The sequence below is a fragment of the Lepeophtheirus salmonis genome, chromosome 5, assembly GCF_016086655.4.
Source record: "Lepeophtheirus salmonis chromosome 5, UVic_Lsal_1.4, whole genome shotgun sequence".
Taxonomy (NCBI): domain Eukaryota; kingdom Metazoa; phylum Arthropoda; class Copepoda; order Siphonostomatoida; family Caligidae; genus Lepeophtheirus; species Lepeophtheirus salmonis.
In genome coordinates this window covers 5661656-5686748 of record NC_052135.2, presented here as the reverse complement: position 1 = coordinate 5686748, position 25093 = coordinate 5661656, and the positions used below count along the sequence as shown (strand labels likewise).

The 25093-nt window shown below is 29.5% G+C and overlaps 1 protein-coding gene across 1 annotated transcript in view; it reads left to right on the top strand.

The window, feature by feature from the left end:
- Positions 1-25093, top strand: part of LOC121118963 (thyrotropin-releasing hormone receptor-like) — a 298046-nt gene that overhangs the window by 217814 nt on the left and 55139 nt on the right. The window contains exons 3-4 of the mRNA XM_040713570.2: positions 13185-13345; positions 17671-17744. Coding sequence (XP_040569504.2) covers positions 13185-13345; positions 17671-17744 — 235 coding nt within the window. The remainder of the gene's footprint in view (positions 1-13184; positions 13346-17670; positions 17745-25093) is intronic.

Below are 25093 nucleotides of genomic sequence, written 5' to 3'. Positions count from 1 at the left end.
ATTTGAGCAACATACTCAAGACCTATCTTATTTTGGAAACTTATTATAATTAATTCTAGTTATTCAAGTATTGCAGAAAAACCCAAAACTATAGAAACTTTGATTTAATATTGTTTTTACTAGTAGTAGTACATACTCGGCATTCCTCAGAGGTTTTAAACGTAAACGAACAGACAAACTTTGTTTTCATACTATAAATTAGCTTTATTAGTATAGCAGATAACTTCCTATAAAATCATTTGTGTTGCATTGCATTTTTTATGTACATCTATGTACTAACTCCAGACTTGGATGATCTCTCCTCAAGAAGGAAATAATAATGAAAACAGCTTCAGAAAGTAAAGTTGCAAAGAGATAAAAACTTGCATGAAAAAAAGTGCTTAGGATTTATAATCCTAAAAATATGTGCTCCCTTTTTTCTTTTTAATTTGATGTACTGAGCTATAACTACTCACATTCATTGTTACATACGAGTCCTACTCAGACAATCAAACATACATACACACTTTGCATTAATAATCTAGAAGATCATCAGTGTCAAAAAATAATCAGAGTTACTCTCTGTTCTTTATGAGCACGTAGTAACTCAATACTGAGCTGTTCTTACCTCAAAAATGAAATGATAAATATAACACCTTGGAAAAAAAAGCTTCCAGGCTTCCAATAACATAGGGAATCGTACAATAAAAAAATGCTTATGATTTACAACTGTAAATATATATGTTGCCCTTTTATTTTATTTTTTTATAAATAGTAAGAAAGGAAGTTGACTTGCTCAGGAGCTAAATAATGATGGCCACAGTTCAGAAAAAGAAAATTCATTTTTCAAAATACCAGTTCCATAAAAAACACGTGTCATCTCAAAATACAGACGATTTACATCATCGTTAGAGTTGAGTGGTTTGTAATGAAGAAAAACTACCTTCAAATAATAGAAGAAGAAAAACGGTGTTTGCGTGTGCATTTTTTTTTTTTTGTTAATTATTTAATGGTGTTAACTTATCCCTCTGAAGTATAAATTATTGAATAATGCAAATTGTTTTAAAAATGCATTATAAAAGAAAAATAAATATTATTTAAATATAATTACAAAATTTGCCCTCTGCTAATGTTATTTTAAATTTAAAAGATTTTCTTCTTTAGAGCAGTAATTAATTTTCTCCCCCAAAAATTATATAACGGACAGCTGATATTAGTATTACCAATGGTACCATATGTCTCGCTCCCGCCTTCACCTAGTGTTTTTTTTTTCATTACAAACTTCTCAACTCTAATCATTGCATATAACCAACACATTACTATTTTACTAAAGTTGGGCTAGGATGACTTAGGGTAAGTTACGCATCGGCGGACACATCGAAGAAATGTTTATGTTCATATATTTTATATAGACATTGTTCGTTATATTTGAGATTTTTTTAGATAAAAAAATTGATAAACATGTTAGTAAAAAGTTTTGTATCAAAATATTTTCATTAAAAGATCGAATAAAGAAGTTATTAAATATTTAAAAATACTATCAAAAAATGACCGAAATTCATCAATTCAGACAAGTTTGAAATCAAAAGTTTTAATTTCAGACGTTATTCGAATCATGTTTTTTTTTAATTTCAAAAACCATGAAAGAGCGAAAATATTGGAGAAAAATAAACGTAGGAGTGCAATTGCTGTTTGAATATTTATCTCTTAACCCTTGGGTTGTCTTCATTTTCTGTACACACCTTTTGCCCTTTGGGTCAAAATGACCCAAATACTTTGCTATAAAATTATTTGACTTTTTTTAATATTTTAACGACTACAATTCAGGTTGCCAGAAGAACCGCTTTTTAATTCACAAAAAAATATCATTGAATGACTGCTTTTACCCTGCCCAAATCAACTTTATAGCTAAAATAATGATAAAAAAATATGGGAAAGCAATTTTTTTCCATACTTGCTTTCAATTTTCCTCTAAATAATTATAAATACTTACAAAACAATGACAAAATAATAGAAATGTAAAATAAATTCATCTATTGAGCACATGATGAACAGTATGATAAGGAACAGCCTTTGCATATGTATTTATTGCATTTAAAACATGTATTATTCGTCTTATTGTCCTTCTCTTTAGGGCAAAACAGGCATATTTTTCTCTTGCTTGCATTGAAAGTAGAAGTTGAGGCTTGAGCATCAGGTCGATCCAGAAGTCCAGCACTCTGAAAAGCTTTCACAATCTGAGCTGAGGCCTCTGTTCGGGGGACGTTTTTCCTTCTTTCAATGAGTGGAGCTACAAGTGCCTTTCCTAGCTGTTCCAGGAACACTTTTCTCTTGTGGCTCTTGTGAGACATCCAGGTCGGATTGATCTGTCTCCAAAGGTATTGTAAGAGGAAACGTCAATGATATTGTTTCAAGGGCCAGCGGGCAGTCATCGTTCTGCAGGTGTATGTTCCAATTACCATGTCTAGATTGTCCACACTTCCTTTGTTTCGATTGTAGTCCATAATTATGATTGGCTTTCTATCGTCACGATCACTAATGCTACCATCTCTGTGCAGTGGGCTTAGAAGAACTAAGTTTTTCTTAAGGTAAATAAGAAACTAAAAGTGGGTATGAAGGCAAAATGAGAAGACTTCTCTCTCTTTTGATGCAAGCAAGTACCAACTATGGTAATCGTCAGGAGTTGTTGCTAAGATGTTTTACTAGGTGAACCGTACCATCCATTTGGTAATCGTCCTCTTCAGGAGCTGTTGAAATATCCATATTGATAAGATGTAAAAAATATTATCCCTTTCACGCACATTCATATTGAAAAATGTAAATGCAGTGAATTCTAAAAAACCAACCACCTTTATACCCCCCTTGAAATGCACAGACAAAGAACAAATATTGCATTGTCATTATGCTATTACTCATAAGAAATTGCGTATTAGAGAGACTAATCAAACAAAGAAACATTTTTTAATACGCAACTACATGGGTAAGTTCCAATTCTGTTAAAATTTTATTATGGGCCATTTTGACCCGGAAGACAATCTTTGTGCATTTTTTTGTACTGCTTACACAGAAATGTTTCTGCGAATCTTTTTTTTTTTAATTCTTTTAAATATTCGGGACAAGTTAGGAAAAGTCAAAAAATATCAGGCCGAAAAAACGTTATTTTATTGGTTTTTATGGTTTGTTAAACTATGCGATGGGTCATTTTGACCCGAAGACAACAAGAGGGTTAAGCAAATAAAATTCAAAATAAACAAACCTACTCATGTACGCAGGGGGATCCTTGATTATTCGGCAATACTTTACATGAAAGATCTCATATTAATTTATTGGAACTAATAGAGGAAGGAAAAGACACGCGGTACATAAATTAGAAGAAGAAATTAGAACAAGAAGAATCATCACTCCTCCTTTTGTCGCATTAATATTATTTATAATGGATCATGTCTATGTTTGCAACTCTGTCTCGGGAAGGAGTATAATGGAACCAGTTCTACGATATGATGCAATTTACTACATAATTCAGTTCTAAAAAAAAGTCATTTGAAGGTTAAAAAACCACGATTTATTATGTTTTTCTGAAAAGATGTAACATTTTGGTATTAACTATTTTGACGACAAATAGAAATTAATAATTCACACAAAAAATTTCCTTTCTTCTTGTAAAATTTTATAAAGAGTTCCAATGTATTCTTATTTTAGGTATGCAATAATTCAATTCTAAAAAAAAGTCATTTGAAGGTTAAAAAACCACGATTTATTATGTTTTTCTGAAAAGATGTAACATTTTGGTATTAACTATTTTGACGACAAATAAATATATTTAAGCGTAAATTATTATAGTATAATTTATAAAAGAGTATTTGGTTCTAAAATTTCTAATTAAGCTGCAATATTGAATCAAATTTATAGAGTTTAAATGGTTAATTTTTTTTAAATTACGTTATAATGAATTATATTCCATAAAAATGAAATAAATTAATTTAAATATAAATAAATTGGCAATGAATTCTTTAATTATTAATTTATCACCGTCCCATGGATTCCCTCTAAAATGTAGTTAAATTAAAATCCACCTTCCAGGTAAGTTTAACTTTATTGAACCAAGTGCTCATTTGTAAATTAAATTCTAGTTATGTACGCAAAAAATAAGTTCCGTTGTTGTAAAAAAAAAAAATTCAAAATTGATAAACTTTTCTATTCAAACAGAAGCCTTATGATAAAAAAAAATTATTGGCATTTTCTAAAAATTAGATGAGTTAAGTCAAATATGAGTACTTTTTTGAAAAAGAATAAAATTATTTTTATTTGTATTATTGATTTTTCCATACAAAAGTTACTTATAAATTGCAATATAAAATTCTCACAGACAAGATATCATACGAAAAAAAGAAATAAGAGATTTGTAAATAACTTTTCAAGTACACTAAAATAGAATAATTATTTTGAAAGATTTTTGAAAAAGTGAAACTTTGTTGTCTCTGTTTTAATTATAAAAGTGGATCTTTGATTAACTTTGTAATCACGAATAGTTATAAACTCAAAATAATTTGAATATACCTATATACAGTTAAAGCTGAATAAAGCTCCTACAGCTGAGGCCCAGTTTAATAAAGAATTTTTTTTCTAATATAGTGAGTTTTTTCATAATGGATACACTTAAAACACTTAATCATTCATTTTCTTTCTATTATTTTTTTAAAAAAAAGCTAAAATTTATTACATTTATTAACATAATTTTTTTACATTTAGACTATAAATTTATTACCATCATAATTATTTTGAAACATGGATTAAATATGAGGATGAGGAAACCCGTTTTATAAAAAAAGTAATTTCGTATTTATTTCTTTATTTCCTTTTTTTAACTAAGTATACATATCTTGTTCGTTATTGGCCCAAAGATAGAGAGTTGCAAAAGTGTGAGTGTATAATACAAACAATTTTTGAACAGTTTTCCACTTGACGGGTTCTGTGGTAAATTATCATAGGTCGAGTATGGAAGTCTCAAAGGAAGAAATTCCCCATAATTTTTTTTTACTATTGTGACTGGCTACAAAAAAGGGATCACTTACGTCAGAGTTAAGTGACAGAAATTGTAATGAAAAGCCAATGAAACGGATCAACCCTGGGCAACCCAGGATTGACTACCAATAGGGTCTTGCTGTATGTTTGGTGGGATTGGTAGGGCATGATCTGCTCCCCTATCGCCAAACGCTCAATTCTGCCCTCTACTGTAAGCAACTCGACTGTTTGAAACTGATGATCGAACAGAAGCTGTCTGCGTTGATGAATATGAGACAATAATACATCATCAAGCTATTGCCAGGCCGCACACATCTTTGATGATGTACCAGAAGCTCCGGGAGGTCCGATGTAAATTTAAAAAAATTGCCAATATAGAGGCCTGTGCAAATTGGGTTTCCAATTTCTTTGCCAATAGGGATAACAGTTTCTACGAAAAGGGAATCACGAAGTAGGATTCTCGTTATTCTCGGGGCATGCTTGGCTTAAGTTAGATGATCATAATATTTTTTTTATAAAGCATTGAAATATAGCAAAAATACAAAATTACTTTTTCTTCAAACTATTACTTATCATATTTATAACTGCATAAAATTACTGATTAAAGCTGTTCAATACGAATAGCTTTTTGTGGACTTATGATTATTTTCAGTTTATCTATTTAATTTTGAGGGAGGACTAATAACTTAGTACATTATTACAATATTTCAAAACTTAAAGGACTCCTCAGTAAAGTGGAAATAAAAAATTATAAGAAAAAAATACGTGTAGAAATTCGATTTAACAAAAATAGAGCGTTTGTGTCACATAAAATATTATTTTATAAATTAATCCGACAGTAAAAGAAGACAACCAAAGTGCATCATGTTATTTATTTTTACAGTGTCTTTACTAAGGAAGGCGTGGAACTACCATTATTCTGTATAGGTGGATCAATTGATCTATGAAATCTGTTATTATGCAATCCAAAACTTAAAATTATCATCCCCTGCCGGATCCGTCATTATAAGCCAGTCGCTCTCCAAGATCATCACTCTAAAATTGCTGAACACTAAAACTTCTTATGCCTTAAGAAGAGATGTAGCCCTAAAATAGTTGTCATTATAGATGGCAAGAGTACTCCACTTCTATTTACCATTTATTGGTAAATAAGGAGTCTGTAGCGAGAATAATATGTGGTTTCTCTAACTCTAACATGTCCCTTCCCAGATTTAACAAATTTGACACTCTTTAATGGTCCTATATAATTTTGTCCTGGTAGACAGTATAATTCAAAATAGTATGGATGGAGTTTAAACATTATTGAAGGGATGTCGGAGGTATACATAGTGAATATAGCTTAAAGAAGACGCACACCTCCTTTCAGTTATACATCTACATCAATACTATTATATTCAATGCAGATATTAATGGGTGATTGTAGATTACTACTGGAAAAAAATGATTCATAGAGGAATTAATATTTATTGATTACATTATTGCTCTTATATATATTTTTAATTATACCATCCATTTTGCATTTATAAATATTAATTAAAATGTTAAAAATACTTTTACCAAAATTAGACATACAGATAAAACATATTCTTTGTTTAAAACATTAATTTGTGGTTTTAACAAGATATCATTTATTATTATTATAGTAAAAACATTTAATTTTTTTTTATTCAACATTTCTATGAAATAATCATTATACTAAGTGAATTGTGGGAATCAAATTAGTACTTGTCAGTTTTTGATGAGATTGGGTGTATTTTTGTGTATTACATAAAATAATAGCTATATTTTTAAATTTTGTACGGCTCAGTCGTCCTCACATTGAAAAAATAGAAGTTTCCCAAAAATTAAAAGGAACAAAACCTTTGAAGCAAACCCGTAAATTAAGTTTAAAAAACCTTGATTAAAAATTGCTAAATATTAAAAAAAAAAAATTCTAGATAAGGCATTATCTAGATAAACAAATAATTGCATATAATCTGATTTAATATTTTAGAAACATAATAGCAAGTATTGCTGATAAAATGTAGATTTAAATGAACAAACAGAATTTTATAAATCTTGGTATGTTTGATATACCATTTCACTAACAAAGGGTTAAATAAGTGTAGAAAAATCACTCTTCATAAGTAACTTTTAAATCATAATTGGATAAATAACTATATTTTTAGCTAAATAAGAGTAATACATAACAAATCAACTAATGATAGGACTATTCAAAAGCATATTTTTTATGTTTTTGTAAAAATGGAAAGTTTTCAATTAAATATTTAAAAGGAAGCTTCCAGATTTAAAGTTATGGGTTCCTAAATTTATTCTATATACATATTAAAAATATACACACTTTGTATCAGAAGAAGCGTGATGTAGCATTTCTCCGCATGATAAATATGTGGATTTAAATATACATACATACTACAGCATATCTGTATAAACTAAAAATTTGGTAAGATATTCATCTTTCTAAATTCTTTATAAAATTGTATATAGTAATGGACAGAAATACCTATGAAAAATGGACTCCACTTTTTAGAAAATGGATTTATTATCTATAACATATTTTATTATCTTTAAGATAAATTGAAAGAAAAAATCTTCAATTTATCATCAAATTTCTCTATTTGCTTTGATGATTAGTTACAAGATCCAGGCTATAAGTATGAAATGACCCAGACAACCTTGTCACTGCTAGAGAATAGGTTTGCAATGGAAAAAAAGAAAAATCTGAAAATTTATCTATAATTTTCAATTTTGATTGTAAACGACACACTTTTTAAACATACAATGTGTCTCAGCGACTCCTGAATGAATATTTGGAGTGATTTTACATATTTTATTTTATTTTTCAAAGATAAAGCTCCATTTTTTTAAATAACATATTATTTCAATTAAATATAAGTACTTATATTTTTTAACTAGAATAACCTTTGTACCAAACAAGATATATATTTTTCTCATTCCTCCCTTAGTTCAACATTTCTTTACACTTTCTGAACTCCTCGCTGGTTGTAGTAGGTTAATGACAACAGCAATTGTTGATTGAGAATTTGACCGAATTATCGCATTTTTAATGGTTTTTTTGCTTCATGAGAGCTTAAACTGATTTTGCAAATGCAAAAACCTCTGCTTGGAATACAAATCCCTCATTCTGCAATAACCTCTATGAGTAGTAGATTAACGTTGCACCTCGAATGATAGCCCATCCAGCACCGCTGTTACCGTTTTCATCTTTGGACCCAACGGTATAGATAATTGTGTCTAGGTAGTCAACAGGGATGTTATCGATCCAAACACGACTACTTCTAATGTAGCCACTATATTAGTTAATTTTTGCCAGACTGAGTATATTTTTCGCTGGAAAAACGGTGACATCGACGTCTTGGAAGACGTCTATGTCATCCCAGGTATCCCTTATAAAATATTTTGTTCTCCTTCTTGATTTTGTTGCTTTTTCTTTGATGTATATGTCAAAGGGAGTTTTGACAATTGTTTATATAAACTAAGATAAGTATATAAAGTATCAATGTCTAAATACTTGTACTTTAAAAAGAAATATTAATAAAGTTTGTTTAGGAAAATTCATTTACAATTTACAAGGATCCTATGTTATGATAAGAAGGTCAGAAATACTAATTTTTCATACAAATCATTTTAATTAGTAATTTGTTCAAGTACTAAGATATATGTAGAAAACAATAGGGAAATTTGTCACATTGACTCCTCTCCCAATGTTTATTTATTTGACTTCTACTATTTTTCTTTCAATGATCAAATTCTAATAAAAAATATTTTAATAGACTATTTGAATTCCAACTTTGAAAAATTGCTAAAAATTAATAACATAGGATTTTTTATGAATTTATTATGTATTTCGTTAATATTCCTTCCAATCCTAACATCAACACTTTCTTAGGTTTTTCATGATCTTAACACAAAAAGTCTTACTATTTTTTCTATAGTTGTTTCTTTATAAAATGTTACAAATCAATCTATGGAACTTTCTCTACTTTTTGATTAAGTTTTGTCATCAAATTGTAATACTCAACAAATATGAACTTCTCAAAGGCCTTGAATTGAATTTTTGTAGCTTTCTAAAAAAATACATGGATATTATATAAACAAAGGCATTAATTTTAATTTTCTTAAAAAAGTATATAAAATTTGATGACATTTGCAGTGTTTGTGATTAAAAAAATAAGAAAGACTGAATTAATTAGGTGTTTTTGTTTTATGTTGATTTTTTTGTCCCCTGGGTTAAATTTTTTTTTTTTTAATTTCAATTACCAAAGAAAATTATGATGTAGTACTCCTTATTTCTTTTCCACAAAAGCTCCTATCAAAAATAATCAAAACAATAAGTATTAAAACCAACTGCTAGAATATTTAAGAAATAGTAGGTATTGATATACGTATATTTATTTTTATAAGTCATACAAACTTTTTACATTTGGAATGAATGCAACTTTTTAATTTTTAATCTAACTATATGATTGTTTTTACAACTATTTGAAAAATTAGTCGCATTCAATTATTCTTAAAAAAAAATATATTTTTTTACATTATAAATTTAGACGAACGTTCCGACAAATATTCAAAGTGTTGTTTATATGTTAGCTTTCCCAAAAAAGTTGTTATAAAGAAACAATAAAATCAATTATTATAAAAATGCAAATTGAAATTTTTTGAATTAAATATTGATTCCGATAGTTCATAGGTTTTGTATATTTGTGCCTATTTTTGTTCAAATTAGGAGAAAAGATAAAGTTACTCGAAAAAAAGTTAAAATACACTGTTCTTTTGTTTTTAAATAACCTGTAGGGGATCAGATCATTAAGGGCCGATGAAAAATAATTAATTGCATCTATTGAACTACATTTAAAGTTCGTTTCAGTCCGAATGTAAAACATACATTCAAAGAAAAATATTTCTATAAAACTAATTAAGTATTTCTTTGAAAAAATAGAATTCCTTTTTGTTTGTATATAAAAAAATACCTAATTATAATGATAGTTTTCGAAGGAGCATATTCTCATAGATTTTCAAATACACATACAGAGTTGGGCACCAAAACAAGTACTCACGAGCCTACTGCTCTTCTTGGCCACTTCCAGAAGGTGGCATGGGGTCCTTGTTTATAATAAAAATCACAAGTCATCCCTCATGGCCTTCTTAATGGTCCTAGAAACCACGGAGAAGTCGATAGCGAGAGAATTCATCGATTTGGTGGGGAGATCCTTGATATTCTTTTCTCAGCTGGATAAGAACTCCATGAATAATAATGCAAAATATGAAATAATAATTTGTTAATTAACTGACGTATCTTTTTGTATGATATAACTATCCGTCTAAAACTTATGTATGAAAAGTTATTTAAAGGCAAAAAAATGTAAAAATATCATGGGGTATTTGGAGTGCATTTACAAACTGCAAAGAATCTTCTTTCCTTCTTTTCCCCTCCTTTTCTTCTTCCTCTTATTATTGTTACTATTTGATATGTGTTATGCAAGGTTATAAAAAATACAAGATTATACCATAACACGTGTACAACTGATGTTTGACTTCCACCACGCTTTTAATATTGACGTCATACTAGATGAGGAGTTGTATGCTTTGTCAAAATCTGTTTTTCTTGCCCAACAGTCGGTACTATACATTGAATTGAAAATTCAAGCAATAGTGACGTCATAGTCTATGAGTGGTTCTGTGTTTTGTCAAAATCAGCCCTTCTTGCCCAGCAGTCGGTGCATTGGATTGAATATTCTAGCAAGGTCTAACCTTGTTTTTTTTATTAAACTTGTGTGTTATGTATATATATAAAGTACTGTGTCATATTTTAATAGTATAAATAGTTGGACAACTTTTATGAGGTCAGAGTAGTTTATATTAAGTACCATAACATAACATACATGTGTTTCTTATAAATCTACCTTTGTCTTATTCCTCCACGTTACTCCTCTTTCTCTCTGTGGTCCTGGATTCCTGTTATATTATAGTTTGTCTCTAACACACCTCGTCAAGACACAACAGTATTAAAATAGCCATGTTTGGTATATTCAGTGTATGAACGTCACCTATCTGATTTATTTTTTAAACTGTGTAAAACAATACTTTAAGTGTGATCTAGCATTATGAAACATTTATTATACATTTACAAGTGATGGTACTGTGGACATTTGAAATTTATAATGAGCTACAGAATATTTATCAATTAGTAATAATCATCAAAATTGTCAAAAAATAAACAATTAATATTTTTTGTAACATCTAATAAAATTTCAATAATTACATTTTGCTTATGAAAAGTGTTTCATAAAAATTAGTCATTTTAAGGGATTAATCTAATTATTTATTGCAACTACAGCTTGGCCCAGCGAATCGTGAATGAAACTTTGTAAAGGTCAAAAGTGGTATTGAGAGTACTTGTTGATGTTTTGGCCCAAATATATCTGGTCTCTAGACTATAACGCTCTTGACTACGCAATCTGGGCTGCCATTGAGAGGACGGCCTGTTCCACGTCCCATTTCTTGCCTTATTGGCTGCCGTGGAGAAGGTGTAGGCTGACATGTCAGAAAAATAGGATTCATGTCAAGGTGGCCTTTTTGAGATTGAACTGTTTATATATGTTTTAATATATGTAATTCGTTACCGATTCGCAGGGACACACTGTTGTAACTTGTACAGATAATATTTGGGTGTATTTAGAATATCAAAGATAATACAATGTACATATTTAGAAATACACACTCTCACATGCAGATAAGATTAACTTTTTGCGGAAAAAATATTTTTACCCCACTTTGTACAAAAGTAACATTAGGTAATATAAATTCTCCAGATTAGAATAACTTTTTTGGTTGTCTTACCATTATTCCATAAATATCTAAATAAAAGTCCATAAAGCTTGTAGATATGTATCCAAGATTAATCTTTAGAGAAGAGAGTGTGTTAGAAACTGCCCTCAAGTAGGAGTAGTCAAGATCTACAAGGGATTTAGGCCATGTATAGAGGCAATTATTGGAACTGATGGGTCACATATTGTAAAAGTTGTGACACGCACTATTTTCAGATGATTTTGTAAAATAAATGGCCTCACAAAGTCTATCTTTATACATATATATATATACATATACAAAACTTAAAAATGACAAAATATGAATTGTTAGGAGGAATTGCCTTTTATTAACATAAATACGTAAGCACTTAAGCATAAAATTAAACCTTCTAGCCACGACTTGGAACTAAAAATTCACAAGCAATTCAATTATTCTGGCTGATGAATACGATGAATTCAGATTTCCTAGAAACTGGATGGATCTATTTGGGCAGTAACGCAAAAAATATATGGTTGCATCAAATCCATTACTGTAGATGCTGGGATCCTTATGCTGTGGCCATAAAGATCACAGTTTGGTCTCCTGTACATACTTATTCCTTATCGGTAAGTCTCTTTGTATCAATCACACTGAAGTTCCATGCTTTTACTTTTGAAGATGCACTCTTATTACAACCTGCCGATCCAAACAGAATTCCTACATTGATGTATTTTGAATCAATATTCTCTAGACCTCTGAGGCCCAAGGATACAAAATATATCAGCATATATAAAAAATAGCCAGTAATTGCGAGAATGACGAAATTTTATTGTTTTCCACAATTTGTACACTTTTAATTCTATGCTAATCTCAATCCAGTTGTCAGAATTTGTGGGATAATATAAACACAAGACATACTCGTAGCGCTATAGAGTATGATCAGATTATGGTGGATTCAGATATATAATTTTATTAAAACTCAGAAATAAGTAAAAAATTAAAAACAATTTCGTGATATAATTTTACACTGCTTCATTAAGAGACAAAATACTGTTCAAGCTAAGCAATGGCTAGAAAAGTGTTGCAGGGACTCTACTTCCTAAAGAGAATATACAATTAAATAAAAAATTATAATTTTTAGAAAAGACAAACGTGTTTTTCTTTGTTAAGCCCGGGACTTTTCAGTCCAAAATCTTTAAATTTATAAACCTTATAAAATAATTTTTGTGACTTGTTTAAAAAAAGGTGAATACTTCATTGTTTACTAATTATGACGTCAAAAAATTTGCGAAAACATACTTGAAATTACAAATATTGAACATTATTTTACATACGTATTTACAACAAACTTCATGATTTTTTTTTTTTTTTAGGTCGTCAAAATGCTTGCTTGTGTTGTGACAATATTCGCTGCACTTTGGATCCCATATCGTGGACTTGTAGTCTATAACTCATTTGCAACAATGTACTCAGCCCCTGCATATATGGATCTCTGGTATTTGATGTTTGCCAAAACCTGTATCTACATGAATTGGTGAGATTATTTAGCAAATTTATTGCAAAAACTGTAAACGATGATTTTTCCCAGTTCTTTCGATTTGAATCCCTTAGATATTAATTAGGATATTAAATATTATTAAATACGGTAATTCAATTTCAATTTATGACTCCCTTATTTCTCATTTGTGTGGAATATCTTTTAATTACTATCATTAACATAATAATTATATGAAATAATGGGCATCTAATTAATATAGATAATAATATTTGTAATATAATTATTAAAATGGTATAACCTTTATCATGGATTTAGTTGTAATTATGATGTTATGTAATAAGTGTGTACCCCATGCATCATATTTAAGTTTAAACTTAAAGAACTGCTCATAGTTCGAGTTTTCATATAATTTTTTTAGTTGTGTTTATTTCTTATAATCATTTACTGATAAATTTTGTATGTATCTTCAATGATGACACAATTGAAGCTAAAATTATGCTGGAAATGCAGAAAACTCTAACTTAGATTTCCAAAGACACATAGGAGAAGAGGTTGTTTGTAGCCAAGCTTCTTTGAAAGTGTCCAAGAACATATGGCCCCCAGCTCACCCTATTTTAATCCTTTCGATTATTCCCTCTAGACAAAGGTAGAGAAAGCAGTCTGTAACAAGCCTCAGGTGTCTGTGAGATCTTTTAGTCCGCCATCAAGGTTGCACAGGCTGAATTGTTTAAAGAATACATTTGTAAGGTTTGTGCGATCTTCAGAAAGAGGGTTGAGGCCGTAATTGGGGTTGAGAAAGACCATATCGAATAGAAAATGTCGATATTAGTTTGTTTGTCACTGTCTTCACAAAGTAGTTTTTAATTAAGTTTAAAAAATAATCGACAGTATGACGCAAGGGGTACATTTGTATGATTGTATATCACTTTTATTGAACCAATACGTGAGATGTATATTATATATTATTTTATGCGAAGGAAATCAATTATAAGTAATCATTTCTAAGAATAAGGAAAAAATCTCGACCTTTTCTTAAACAGTTTATTTTATATTAGCAAATTCATTTGTAACCAAATAATTTATACTAAAATTATTGTTCTGTAAAAGACCTTTTTGTTATAATTGATTAAGAATAGATCATAAATTTTTACTATATTTTAAATTTCAATGATATATTTACTGATCATACTGACCTGTCAAAACTAATATCGGCAAAGGGAAAATAAGACAATATTTCGCCAAAATCTATTTTATTTGTTGAAAAGTCAATTTGTCAATGGAAAAATATTACATGCGAGTAGTCAATATGTCTGCCCTCTGCATTTATGACCATTTAAACTCGATTTGCCATTGAATTAACAAAGTTAGGGCACATCTTATAAAAATCATCATAATGATGCCAGAGCTGAATTACTGTAGCAGTCAGCTTTTTCATTGTCGATCAATCAATTTTTCTGAGCTTAGCTTTCATTATTGTCCTTAAAATTTGTAATGGACTAGAGTTAAATGAATTTCCTGTCACTCAAGATAATAATTAATCGCAGATCTTTCAAAGATTTTTTTCCATCACCATCTTAATAAATGACTTTGAAGAGTAGAAAGTGTTTGTGGTTCAAAACGTCTGATTACCCTATTAAAGGAGTAATGAATAGCGAAAAATATAAGAACATATTAGAAACTCAATTGTTCTTACTTTTTAAAGTTGTTTTCCAGATGGCGATGGAATATTTCCTCAAGATTTGTGTAAAAATGTTATTTGCATGTCTTTTTTGATTATAACCCCTCTCATTGTAATTGTTGAGTATTCACCCCCCAGTTTTTTGATATGTTATAGTAAACATTATGAACACAAACATTTTCATGGCATGTTCAGGTCGCCAAGGTCACGAGGTCTTCAAGGTCAACCCCAAGGTCAAATTAAAGTTTCGAAGTTCATAACCCCGTTTTATATTCCAAGTCTAAAAATGATACCGGAATTGGTTTTCAAGGCTTATTAACTTTTCAATGATAGTTCATACATCGATATTGTTAAAGTGGTTGCGGAGATATGGGATTTTAAAATTTGGGGTTCAGGTCAAATTTGTCGAAAAGTCAGTACTTCACAAGATCATATCTCCTAAACTGTTGATCCAAATGGAATAAACTTTCACAGGAGTTAGTTTCTACCCACAGGGATCAATTGTGTTAAGTTTCATTAAAATTAGAGAGGGTAGGGTTACAACCCTTGGGTGAACTGAAGTGAAGTGAAGTATAAATCTTATAAATAATGGCAATATACATATTATAAAAATTGTAAGCTCTTTATTTACAATGTTTAATCTCAATAATGAAAGTATATTATACGTTAAAAATGCACACAAATATAAAAGGAATCTTCATTTTAGAACCTTCATTGATCATTTAATAAAAGATTGTTCATAAGTGATAAGAGTTGTATAAACTTTTATTTACTTTTCAGTATACTTTTTTTATTATTTTATTTGCTTGTCTAAGTCGGCTATTTTTTTTTAAATAAAACACTTTTTTTTTCTCATATATTGCTGTAAGGCAAGATTAAGTAATTAAAATAATTGACACATATCTTATAACATATCTCAAAAATATCATTCAAGAAAAAAAAACCTTAGTTCAATTTTTATTACAAAATGCCAATAATTAATATATTATATCAAATTATCACTTTCAGAATTACTATTAAATATCCATATTTATACGATCAATTTGTAACTTTTAAATACAAAAATATACCTACCATTAATTTTGATTATTTTTAAACGGGGGATATTTTATCAATTTATATACAGAGTGGGTACCCGAAAATTGCAGTAACATTTAATTAAAATTTTGTGCCATTATTTTTAATTCAAAGGTTTATTTTCCAAATCAAACGACAGTTAAAACCAAAATTAACAATTTTCACTAAAATTCCATGTCTCTAAGTCCAAAAATGTCAGAGCATTAACAAAAAAGGTAACGTGTGTGCGATCTCCTACGCATCAGTGTTAGTGCCTGGAGGAACAAAACTTCTGCATAAACAATATGGCTGACTTCTGAACTGCCTTCTTTTACCCCTCTTTCAGCTTTAATCTCGACCCTCTTGAATTAGAAGTTCAGGACATCTTTGAGAAGAATATCTGTTGCACCTGAGATCAAAATCTGGATTAGCTCCGAGCTGCTACCATCCCAGTGTTTCCTTCAACGTCAAGAGCTGTTAATATGTTATTTGGCGTGTCGAGACTGTTATTCCTTGTGAAGGAGAACATATTTCAGACCAATATAGAGTCAATATATATATATCTCTTATTTTATTATATCGCAAATTGGTCATACTACTTCAATTTCTGGATCTCCACTCCATATATATCTACTTTATTTTCTAAATAAATGGTACAATTAATTTAATACAATTCCTGTATTTCAATGATAGTGCATCAAGGCAGTAAATTTTTGATTGAGTAGATTTATACACTTAAAAGTATCGCGGTAACTTGTTTTATAGTTAGGGTATTTAATGGTTGATGCAGTTATCTCAAATATAAATCATTGATTACTTAATAAATAGTAGAGATACTCAAAGACAGTGATTCTCAAAATGTTTACATTGAGTACAAGCATTGAAAATATCAAGAACTTCAAGTCCATCATTATTATTTAAAACATTTACAATTTGGATGATTTTATTTATTTATGATTTTTTTTAGTCTAATTGCTGATATTTCGGATGAGCTCCTTTTATTATTAAAATTTCTTCCCCCTTATATAAGCCTCTGCATACCACAGTCGACGCCATGTCGAAAAAAATTGTTAATATATGTATTTTGTACTAAATTCATAAATAGTTGAATGAAAAAATCCTTATTAACATGAAACCATTGTATACAGCAGGGGCTACTTAGTCAATCATTTGAATTTTTTGGCTTCAAGATGGCAAACTTTAAAATGATGATGTCATTTGAAAATGCTTTAAAGGTTTTTAAACAATTTACGGCATTATCCCACAACACATCCAAATGAGTAAATTATTTTTTGTTCGCAGTCGATTTCTCTGTTCTTAGTTTTTATTAGTATTTTTTAAGCGTGATTGGTTAAGCCAATAATCAAATAATAGAGTTGACATGTTGGTAATGAAAAAAATGTTAATATGTATGTATAATCGATAGTTCAACAGTTTGGAAGAATTGGTTAACTAAATTACAAGTGATTGTATGCCTGTTTTCTCCATTTTCTTTTTGGAAGAAAGGTAGATTTAATCAATAAAGGGAATGATTTAATAATTAAAAAGACAAAAGAATATTAAATTTGTTGAAAAAAAAAGCAGTGAACCCCGAATTAATAAATAATATTCTAAATTTCTCTTTCAGCGCAATCAATCCAATTCTCTACAATGCAATGTCGGATAAATTTAGAAAAGCGTTTCGTCGATTTCTTTTTTGCGGTAAATTGAATGAACCACCTCATAATCATCTTTATTGTTATAATCTAAATAATAAAACAACTGGGCTCAGGAGTTTCTCCAAATCATCCCATGGCTCATCGTCGTCATCGGAGAGAGAATGATAATACTTTTACTCCATCATGGAGAATCAATACTAAAAAATCCGAAGATCATTCTCCTTCCTATCCTTCCAACACGACAAACGTATTATTGAAAAATAATGCAAGGGAGCCATGCGAAAATCAAGAAACTCAGTTTTAATAATACCTAATGTATTTTTCAAAAACAATTCAAAATTCAAAACGTGTACAAAAAAATATATTTTTGAACGAGAAGAGGGCGGAGCTTCTTTCGGTATGTATTTAGTTTTTAAATATCTACTTACAAATAACACAGGTCAACAAAATTATAATTTTATGTGAAATCGTTTAAAGCTTCACATATGTATCATTTTTATTTCAATACTAGAACTTTACTCGCAAATTAGGAATTCAATCTGTATTAAACGTTGGAGTTTTTTCAATTTTATTTAGTTTTATAGTTTTGAGCTAGGGATGAGTGTCGGACATTTTGTTTATATCTTATAATACCTACGCGTAATTCGTAGCAATTTATCCTCAATTAAAATAAAATATACGTTGCTAGTTTTCATCATTTGGGGGTGGGGGCTTAGCCCAAAAATTATCAACACTGGTTTATAATTACTTATAAAAGTAGGCAGATTTTGTATATATATATATATATATTAGTAGCGGGTGTCCATGTTGCAGTCTAAATAGTGAGGAATAGAAGCAAAGAACAAAGGTAGAAGAAAATAGAAGGGATGTAGATGTGTACAGAGGGAGAACAGAAGAGGGGGAGACAGAGATGAGAAGAGAGATATAGAAAGGAAGAACGAAAAGGAGGTTTTATTCTGGTCAAAATAGTTTTTTTAATAACCTTGGAGGCCCACAAAAAATATCATAGAAACATGGTTTGTTAATTTAAATGTTTACTTGCTATATTACAGACTGTTTACCATTTTAGAGTCCTGATAATACCACAGACTTATAAATATACTTAACATATTATAAAAATCAAGTGGCTAGTGATACTGTTAATGATGAGCCCCTACTTTTTGAAAAGAAAATAATATTGAAAAGTTTGGTGATGATGTCCTCATCCATATATGACGTCATTGGGATAAATCTTTGAATGTTATCATAAATGAAAATAGTGCTCTCCATCGGTATTTAAAAAAAAACGAAAACTAACTTGGTTAACCTGAAAATTTGAAGAATTTTTTGGAGGAGAATAGCTTAGTTGTAATGACATTTCATTAAAGTAGCCCCCTTGTGCTAGGATTTAAATGAAATAAACACGAACTGTATCTAGGAATGATACGGAAAGGAATTTTTCCGTTGTAGATCCTCACTTCTACTCCGAGCCCAACAAGGACTTAATCTTATAACTCCTCATAGTTGATCCTCATCATTCATGAGAAAATACATTCGTGGTATGTTCTCTTTTAGAGACTAAAATAATAATAAAAACAGCTTCAGAGAAAAAATAACATGTATTCAGGTAGCAAATACACAAATCCCGGGGGCTCTTCCATTATAATATTATTTTGTTTATGAATATTACATAACAGTGTGGGGGGGGAAACAAAAAGATATCTAATTTTACGTAATCATAAGTTGGTGACAGTTAATGACGTCACAATCAGCTAAACTCCACAAAATGTTATTAAAAAAAGGCTCCAAATGGTCATTTTTGTGCTATGCAACTTTTTAACAATATGCATTTTATAAACCCTTTTTCACCCTAATTCTTCCAAAAAAGCTTGATGTGGGTTTCAATCTGCGGGCCAAAACGTTGTTGCATATTCTTATGAAAAAAAAATTATGTTGATTTAAAATAGCTGAGGAAAATATTTTATATCAAATCATAAAATAAATTTAAAATGCAATTTGAAGGTCAAAAAATAATTTTATAAATGGTTTTGTTCAAAGGGGAATAATGATTTGATTTGTCATTATTTTTGGATCATTGAAAGTGTAATTAATCGGCCTGCTTTTTTTTTTTAATGTTTTTTTGATTTTTTTCAAAATTGTAATAATTTCTAATGGGTGTAGTTTAGTTGCAATATTGATACGATTTTTTACTAATTAAAATATGTTTCAAACCTATAAAAAATACTAAAAAGTTCAATTACAATATACTCTAAAATCAGATATGATACTCGTACTTACATATTAAAGTACTACTAGAATTAGAAATTTAACTCAAAATATTTTCTCTATAGACTTGTGTAACCATTAAACTACTATCAATCATTATAGATGTACATTGTACACTCATTGTTAAAATACTATGAAATATAGCTTTTTAATCGGTAAAATTAATATAAATATTGATTTTTTTAAATTTTTGTTTAGAAATTATAATGAATAACTTCTTAACATGCATTGAAACTAAATTAAAAGAAAAGAGTTACCAAATATGTAATTTAAAAGTTGTATGAAACTGTCATCTATAATGTATTAATGTAAACATATGCATTAGGAATAATGTGTCAGTCCATTGTATTTTTTAGTTAATTTGTAATGGATAGTTTAAAGAAGAAATTGTCAAAATTATTTGATTCCTGAGTAGTGAGATTCCTATCCTAAATAGATTCAATTATATTCAAAATCTGTTAGAACGTTTGTGTGTGCTCATAAAAGAGGATGCGTAAGCGTTAAGATATCTTCTGGAGTTATAATTGGACTCAGAGTAGGATTAGGGATTGACATTGGAGTAATTCTAGCAAATGCTATTGTTTATATCCTTTTTTCCATCCTCTCTTGTCATAGCTAATTATAGCTGATCTAATGAAACGTCATGAACATTATTCTTTCTCTCTTCCAAAACATTCTTGAAATTATTAGGGTTACTTTGTTGATTTTCGGTTTATTTTGCTTTAATATGCTCATTCCACACTGGAGTGTGCATTAGGGTGGCAATCCATTGCTAGGTAAATACTTAGATTCCTGGAAATCCATTACCTGCCTTCTCATTCCTGGTAATTTGATTCCAAGCAAGATTCGTCCCAGATCCATTCATTTTTTGAAAAGCTATAGGTATTTCGTGATGTTATACTATTTATGCTTCTAAACTATTTGTTAGTTTTTGTGTAACGCTGTACAATGGTTAATTTAAAGAATGAGTTTTCTTCTCTTAATCTGTTGCCATTGTTATTGAGCTTTTGAGTAGTGAAAATTCCTTTTTAATTCCTTCAATTATATTCAAAAACTAATTGAATATCCATGTGCTCTTAAAGACGGAGAGTAACCTTGAGGATTTGTTGTGAAGTAATAATTCTAAGTCCTTGTTGGACTCAGAGTAGAATTGAGAATTGACATTTGAGTAATGATTGCCAATGTCCTCGTTTATTTCCTTTCCCCTCCTCTCTCATCATCGATGATTGTAGCTGATCTAATGAAACATCATGCCACCTAAGCTGCTCTTTACCAAAACATTTTTCAAATTGTTAGGTTCAGCAGCTTGATTTTCATTTTTTTTTTTTTTTTCAGTTGCCCAAAATACAAACGATTTTCACTAATAACTATGATTATTAATTTATTTGAAGGAATTGGAATAGTAATAGACTATTTTAGAAAATGGATGATTTGAATATGATTATTGTATGCTATAAACAGGAGAAGACATTTTCAAATAAAATATTGTCCATTTCCTGAAATCCAAGGACGTTAATTGACCCCCTTCAAATATTTCCTGTAAGTAAATGAAAAATATAGACTATTTTTATCCATTTCTTGCCTGATAACGTATCATACTTTCATAAATGCGCGTCATAATCTTAGTTTATATATTATTATCAACTGAAGTTATATAAATATTATGAACAGGCCCACTGTCTACGAGCTCTAAGGAATATTAGCCGGAAGGGGAAAGATGATTAAAGTAGCATACAAAAATATTAATTTAAATATAAGGTTTCAAGTGGGACACTTTTATTTTCTCATTGAGTGATGAAGCTGGTAATTCCTTCTGACAGGATCCTTTGAATTTTGTAAATGTAAGTGCTGCTCCTATTTTCTTTATTTTTGATGAATAGGAAATATATGTTGCAAATCCTAAATATACCTATGGTCATTAGAGCTTTTATATGTACACAAGCAAGCTAAGTTGGCTGGAAAGAGCAAAGAAGATTCTTTATTTTCTCAAGGCGGACAATAATTTTGCAAAAGTTTTGCTCTTTTCTGATGAAACTTTTTTAGTCTTGATGCCGCTATATCACAACCGAACATCAAGAACATGTCTCAGCTTCAGTCGAACATGTCTTCAGAGAAAAAATCCAGTGGGCATCCCAGGCTAAGTCTTCCCTTCCATTTTTATGAGTAGGAAGGAGCAACTTAATGCAAATGGTTACATCGAAATTCTGGATTAGAAAGTGCTACTTTGGGCCAAATAAAAGTTTGGGAGAACTTTATTTTCACTCAAGATAGAGCATCGTGTCATCGCGCTGTTAAGACCCAAACCTTCCTGAGAGACAACTTTCTTGACTATTGGGAGCTCAACATTTGGCTGCACTCCTCCCCAGACGCAAACTACCTGGACTACTCTATACAGGCTCGTCCGGAGAAGACTGTGTGTGCTACTCCTCAAAGGATTGTCCATTCTCTAGAGGCGTCCGTCAAGAAGAAGTTGACCAAGCTCGAGTCCAACTACATTGTCAAGGTCTGCAAGGGATTTAGGCCTTGTATTGAGGCAATTATTATAACTCAGGGCTCACATATTGATTAAAAGTTGTGTCGAGCAGTATTTTCAGATGAAAAAACATTATTGCGTATAAAACAACATATAAAAACTTTTTATGTACACTTTAAGCCTTGTAATGCTTTGACACAAGTATGCACACTTGTAAAAACATACATACAAAAAAATGGTCACAACATAAGTTATGATCACTATATTTGAATGAGTAGAAGGAACAAGTTACTCATCATATATTTGAAAAAAAAATCAAATTATAACTTGCACTTACAAGTTATAAAAAAAACTTGCCTTGTCTCACTTGATACGTCATGACGATTTCATAATAGATTATTTTCGATAAATGAACGAATTAATAATTTATCATTTCAATGTACCTTCCGGTATAAGTTATATACATATAAACTGCCCATTTATATATAACTTATACCGGGTGGTTCATTGAAATCTGGACACGTACTAATTCATTTTCTTTCTGATTCTTTTTGGAGGAAAGGTTGCATGTTGCAATAAAGGTAACGATGTGTGTTGTATAGATATTTTTGCTTAAGTTTTGTGTTGGTGAATTTATAGCATTTCCAAATTTTTATGTTCACACATTATATAAATTATTATAGTAATGTCCCATTTCTTTTATTTCGTTAAATCCAATTTAACTTTTCTCATTATGGTCATAAGATTAACTAAAAACTATATACATATATTATGTGTTAGCCTATTTTAAAGAATGAAAACATATTATAATGCACCTTTTCCGAATTCATTTTACATTTTGTAGATCCCTTGAACCATCTATTAGTAATAAATTCATTCTTAGGACTGAAAGTGTCACATACTCTTGCGTAAATACATATTTATTACAAATTAACTTTTTTGCAAGGCTTACAAATTACATAAGACAATATTGAAGCTGTGATGTGTAAATCTAATAAACTTTATGTAATTATTCTTTAACCAAACACTAAAATTGTTATTTGGAGATCAAGGAGACTAGATAGGGTATAAGTAACTTAAAATAACTACCGTCTAAACAAAAAACCAACTACTAATAAGTACAATTTCTAAATTGATTCAAAGTCCATAAAGTTGTGGTTAAAAAAATAAACTGGTGAAAATTGCAGTTATTATTATTATTATTTTTTTTTTCAGGTATAAAAAAAAGGATTTTCAATTGAATATTGGATTCTTTGATAAAATAAACTTTGTATGAATTTGTTTTGAAATTGGGTTGCGTATAAATTTGACAAATAAAAGTTGACGTTTAAGTAAAATATCGGTCACTTTCTTGATTCCTTTGACTTTAATCATTTTTCTTCTCCTTTTTTTTTATTCAACGTCAATTTTATATTTTTGAGGTGAAATGCCACAAAACGATGTATTTTCGATATAAAATTTTTACTTCTACATTTTATTACATAATATTCGAATATTTTCAAAAATGAACCAGCTATACAGGGTTATTTTTTCAACGAGATTATTCAACATAACTTTTTGTTTTTACAAGTACAAAATAAAAAGGTTACTCATTTTTTAATAAATGCTTTTTAACTACTTTTTTTTTTGCAAAATAAGTTATAAACAGTTTTTTGTACATTTCTTGACGAATTTTGATTTGGAAATTTTTTGACAAAAATAAAAGATGATTTTCTCATCTAGACAAATTTTTTCATGCATATGTGCTGTTCTGTTATTTAAAGTTTGTAACATAATTTTTTTATGTTACAAATTAATTAAAATTTTATTAATTTAATAACCATTTGCAAGCATACGTATAATTTGATAAAATTATACGTCAAGATATGTTACTTGAACAAAAAGTTAAAGAAGCAACTCATGCTTGTTACAATATTCTGGATCTAGTATTGTCCTCCTCTAATTTTGACTAAGGATTAAAAAAGATTCCAGAGGATATTTCGACTGTACCAAGCTTGACTATCTCTAAATAAATTAAATATAATTGAATTTTCGGCCGTTTTACCTCTTCCCACCACTCAATCAATGTGAAACCACCTGGAAAATTATAAATCTCGTGGCTAGTGCATAAGATGAATGATGAACAAAAGGAAATTCATGACTTGTCTCTTTAAACTAAGTTTTTGGTATCATTACAGATGATTTTCAATCGAGAAAATCTCCTGAATTAGAAAAGATATAAAATAATTTTGAGCTGCTTATTTGACAAAAGACGATTAAAAATGAGATGAGAAGCTACTATCGAAGCTTCATCACTCCAATATCAAACCTCTTTACTTATACACCAGGAAGAAGATACTGGGATAGAAGATGGAGTAATTTGTGTTCAATTTTTTTTTTAAGTTTCAAATTATAAAAACTGAAAAAAATGTTATTTATATATTAGAAATGGTAGAAATGAACTATTTTTCATAAATTAAACCCTAACAAACATTGGAGCCTTATTATAATTTGGGCAATATTTCTTTTGGACAGCAAATGCAGGTTCATCATTACTCCAACACATGATAGTAACCGACTCTATTTCCAAAAATAAAATGAATTTTGCCTCAAGATTTAAACCACGACCCCCACCCCTACTGCTTCTACAGCCTGATTGCCACGAATTATAAAAA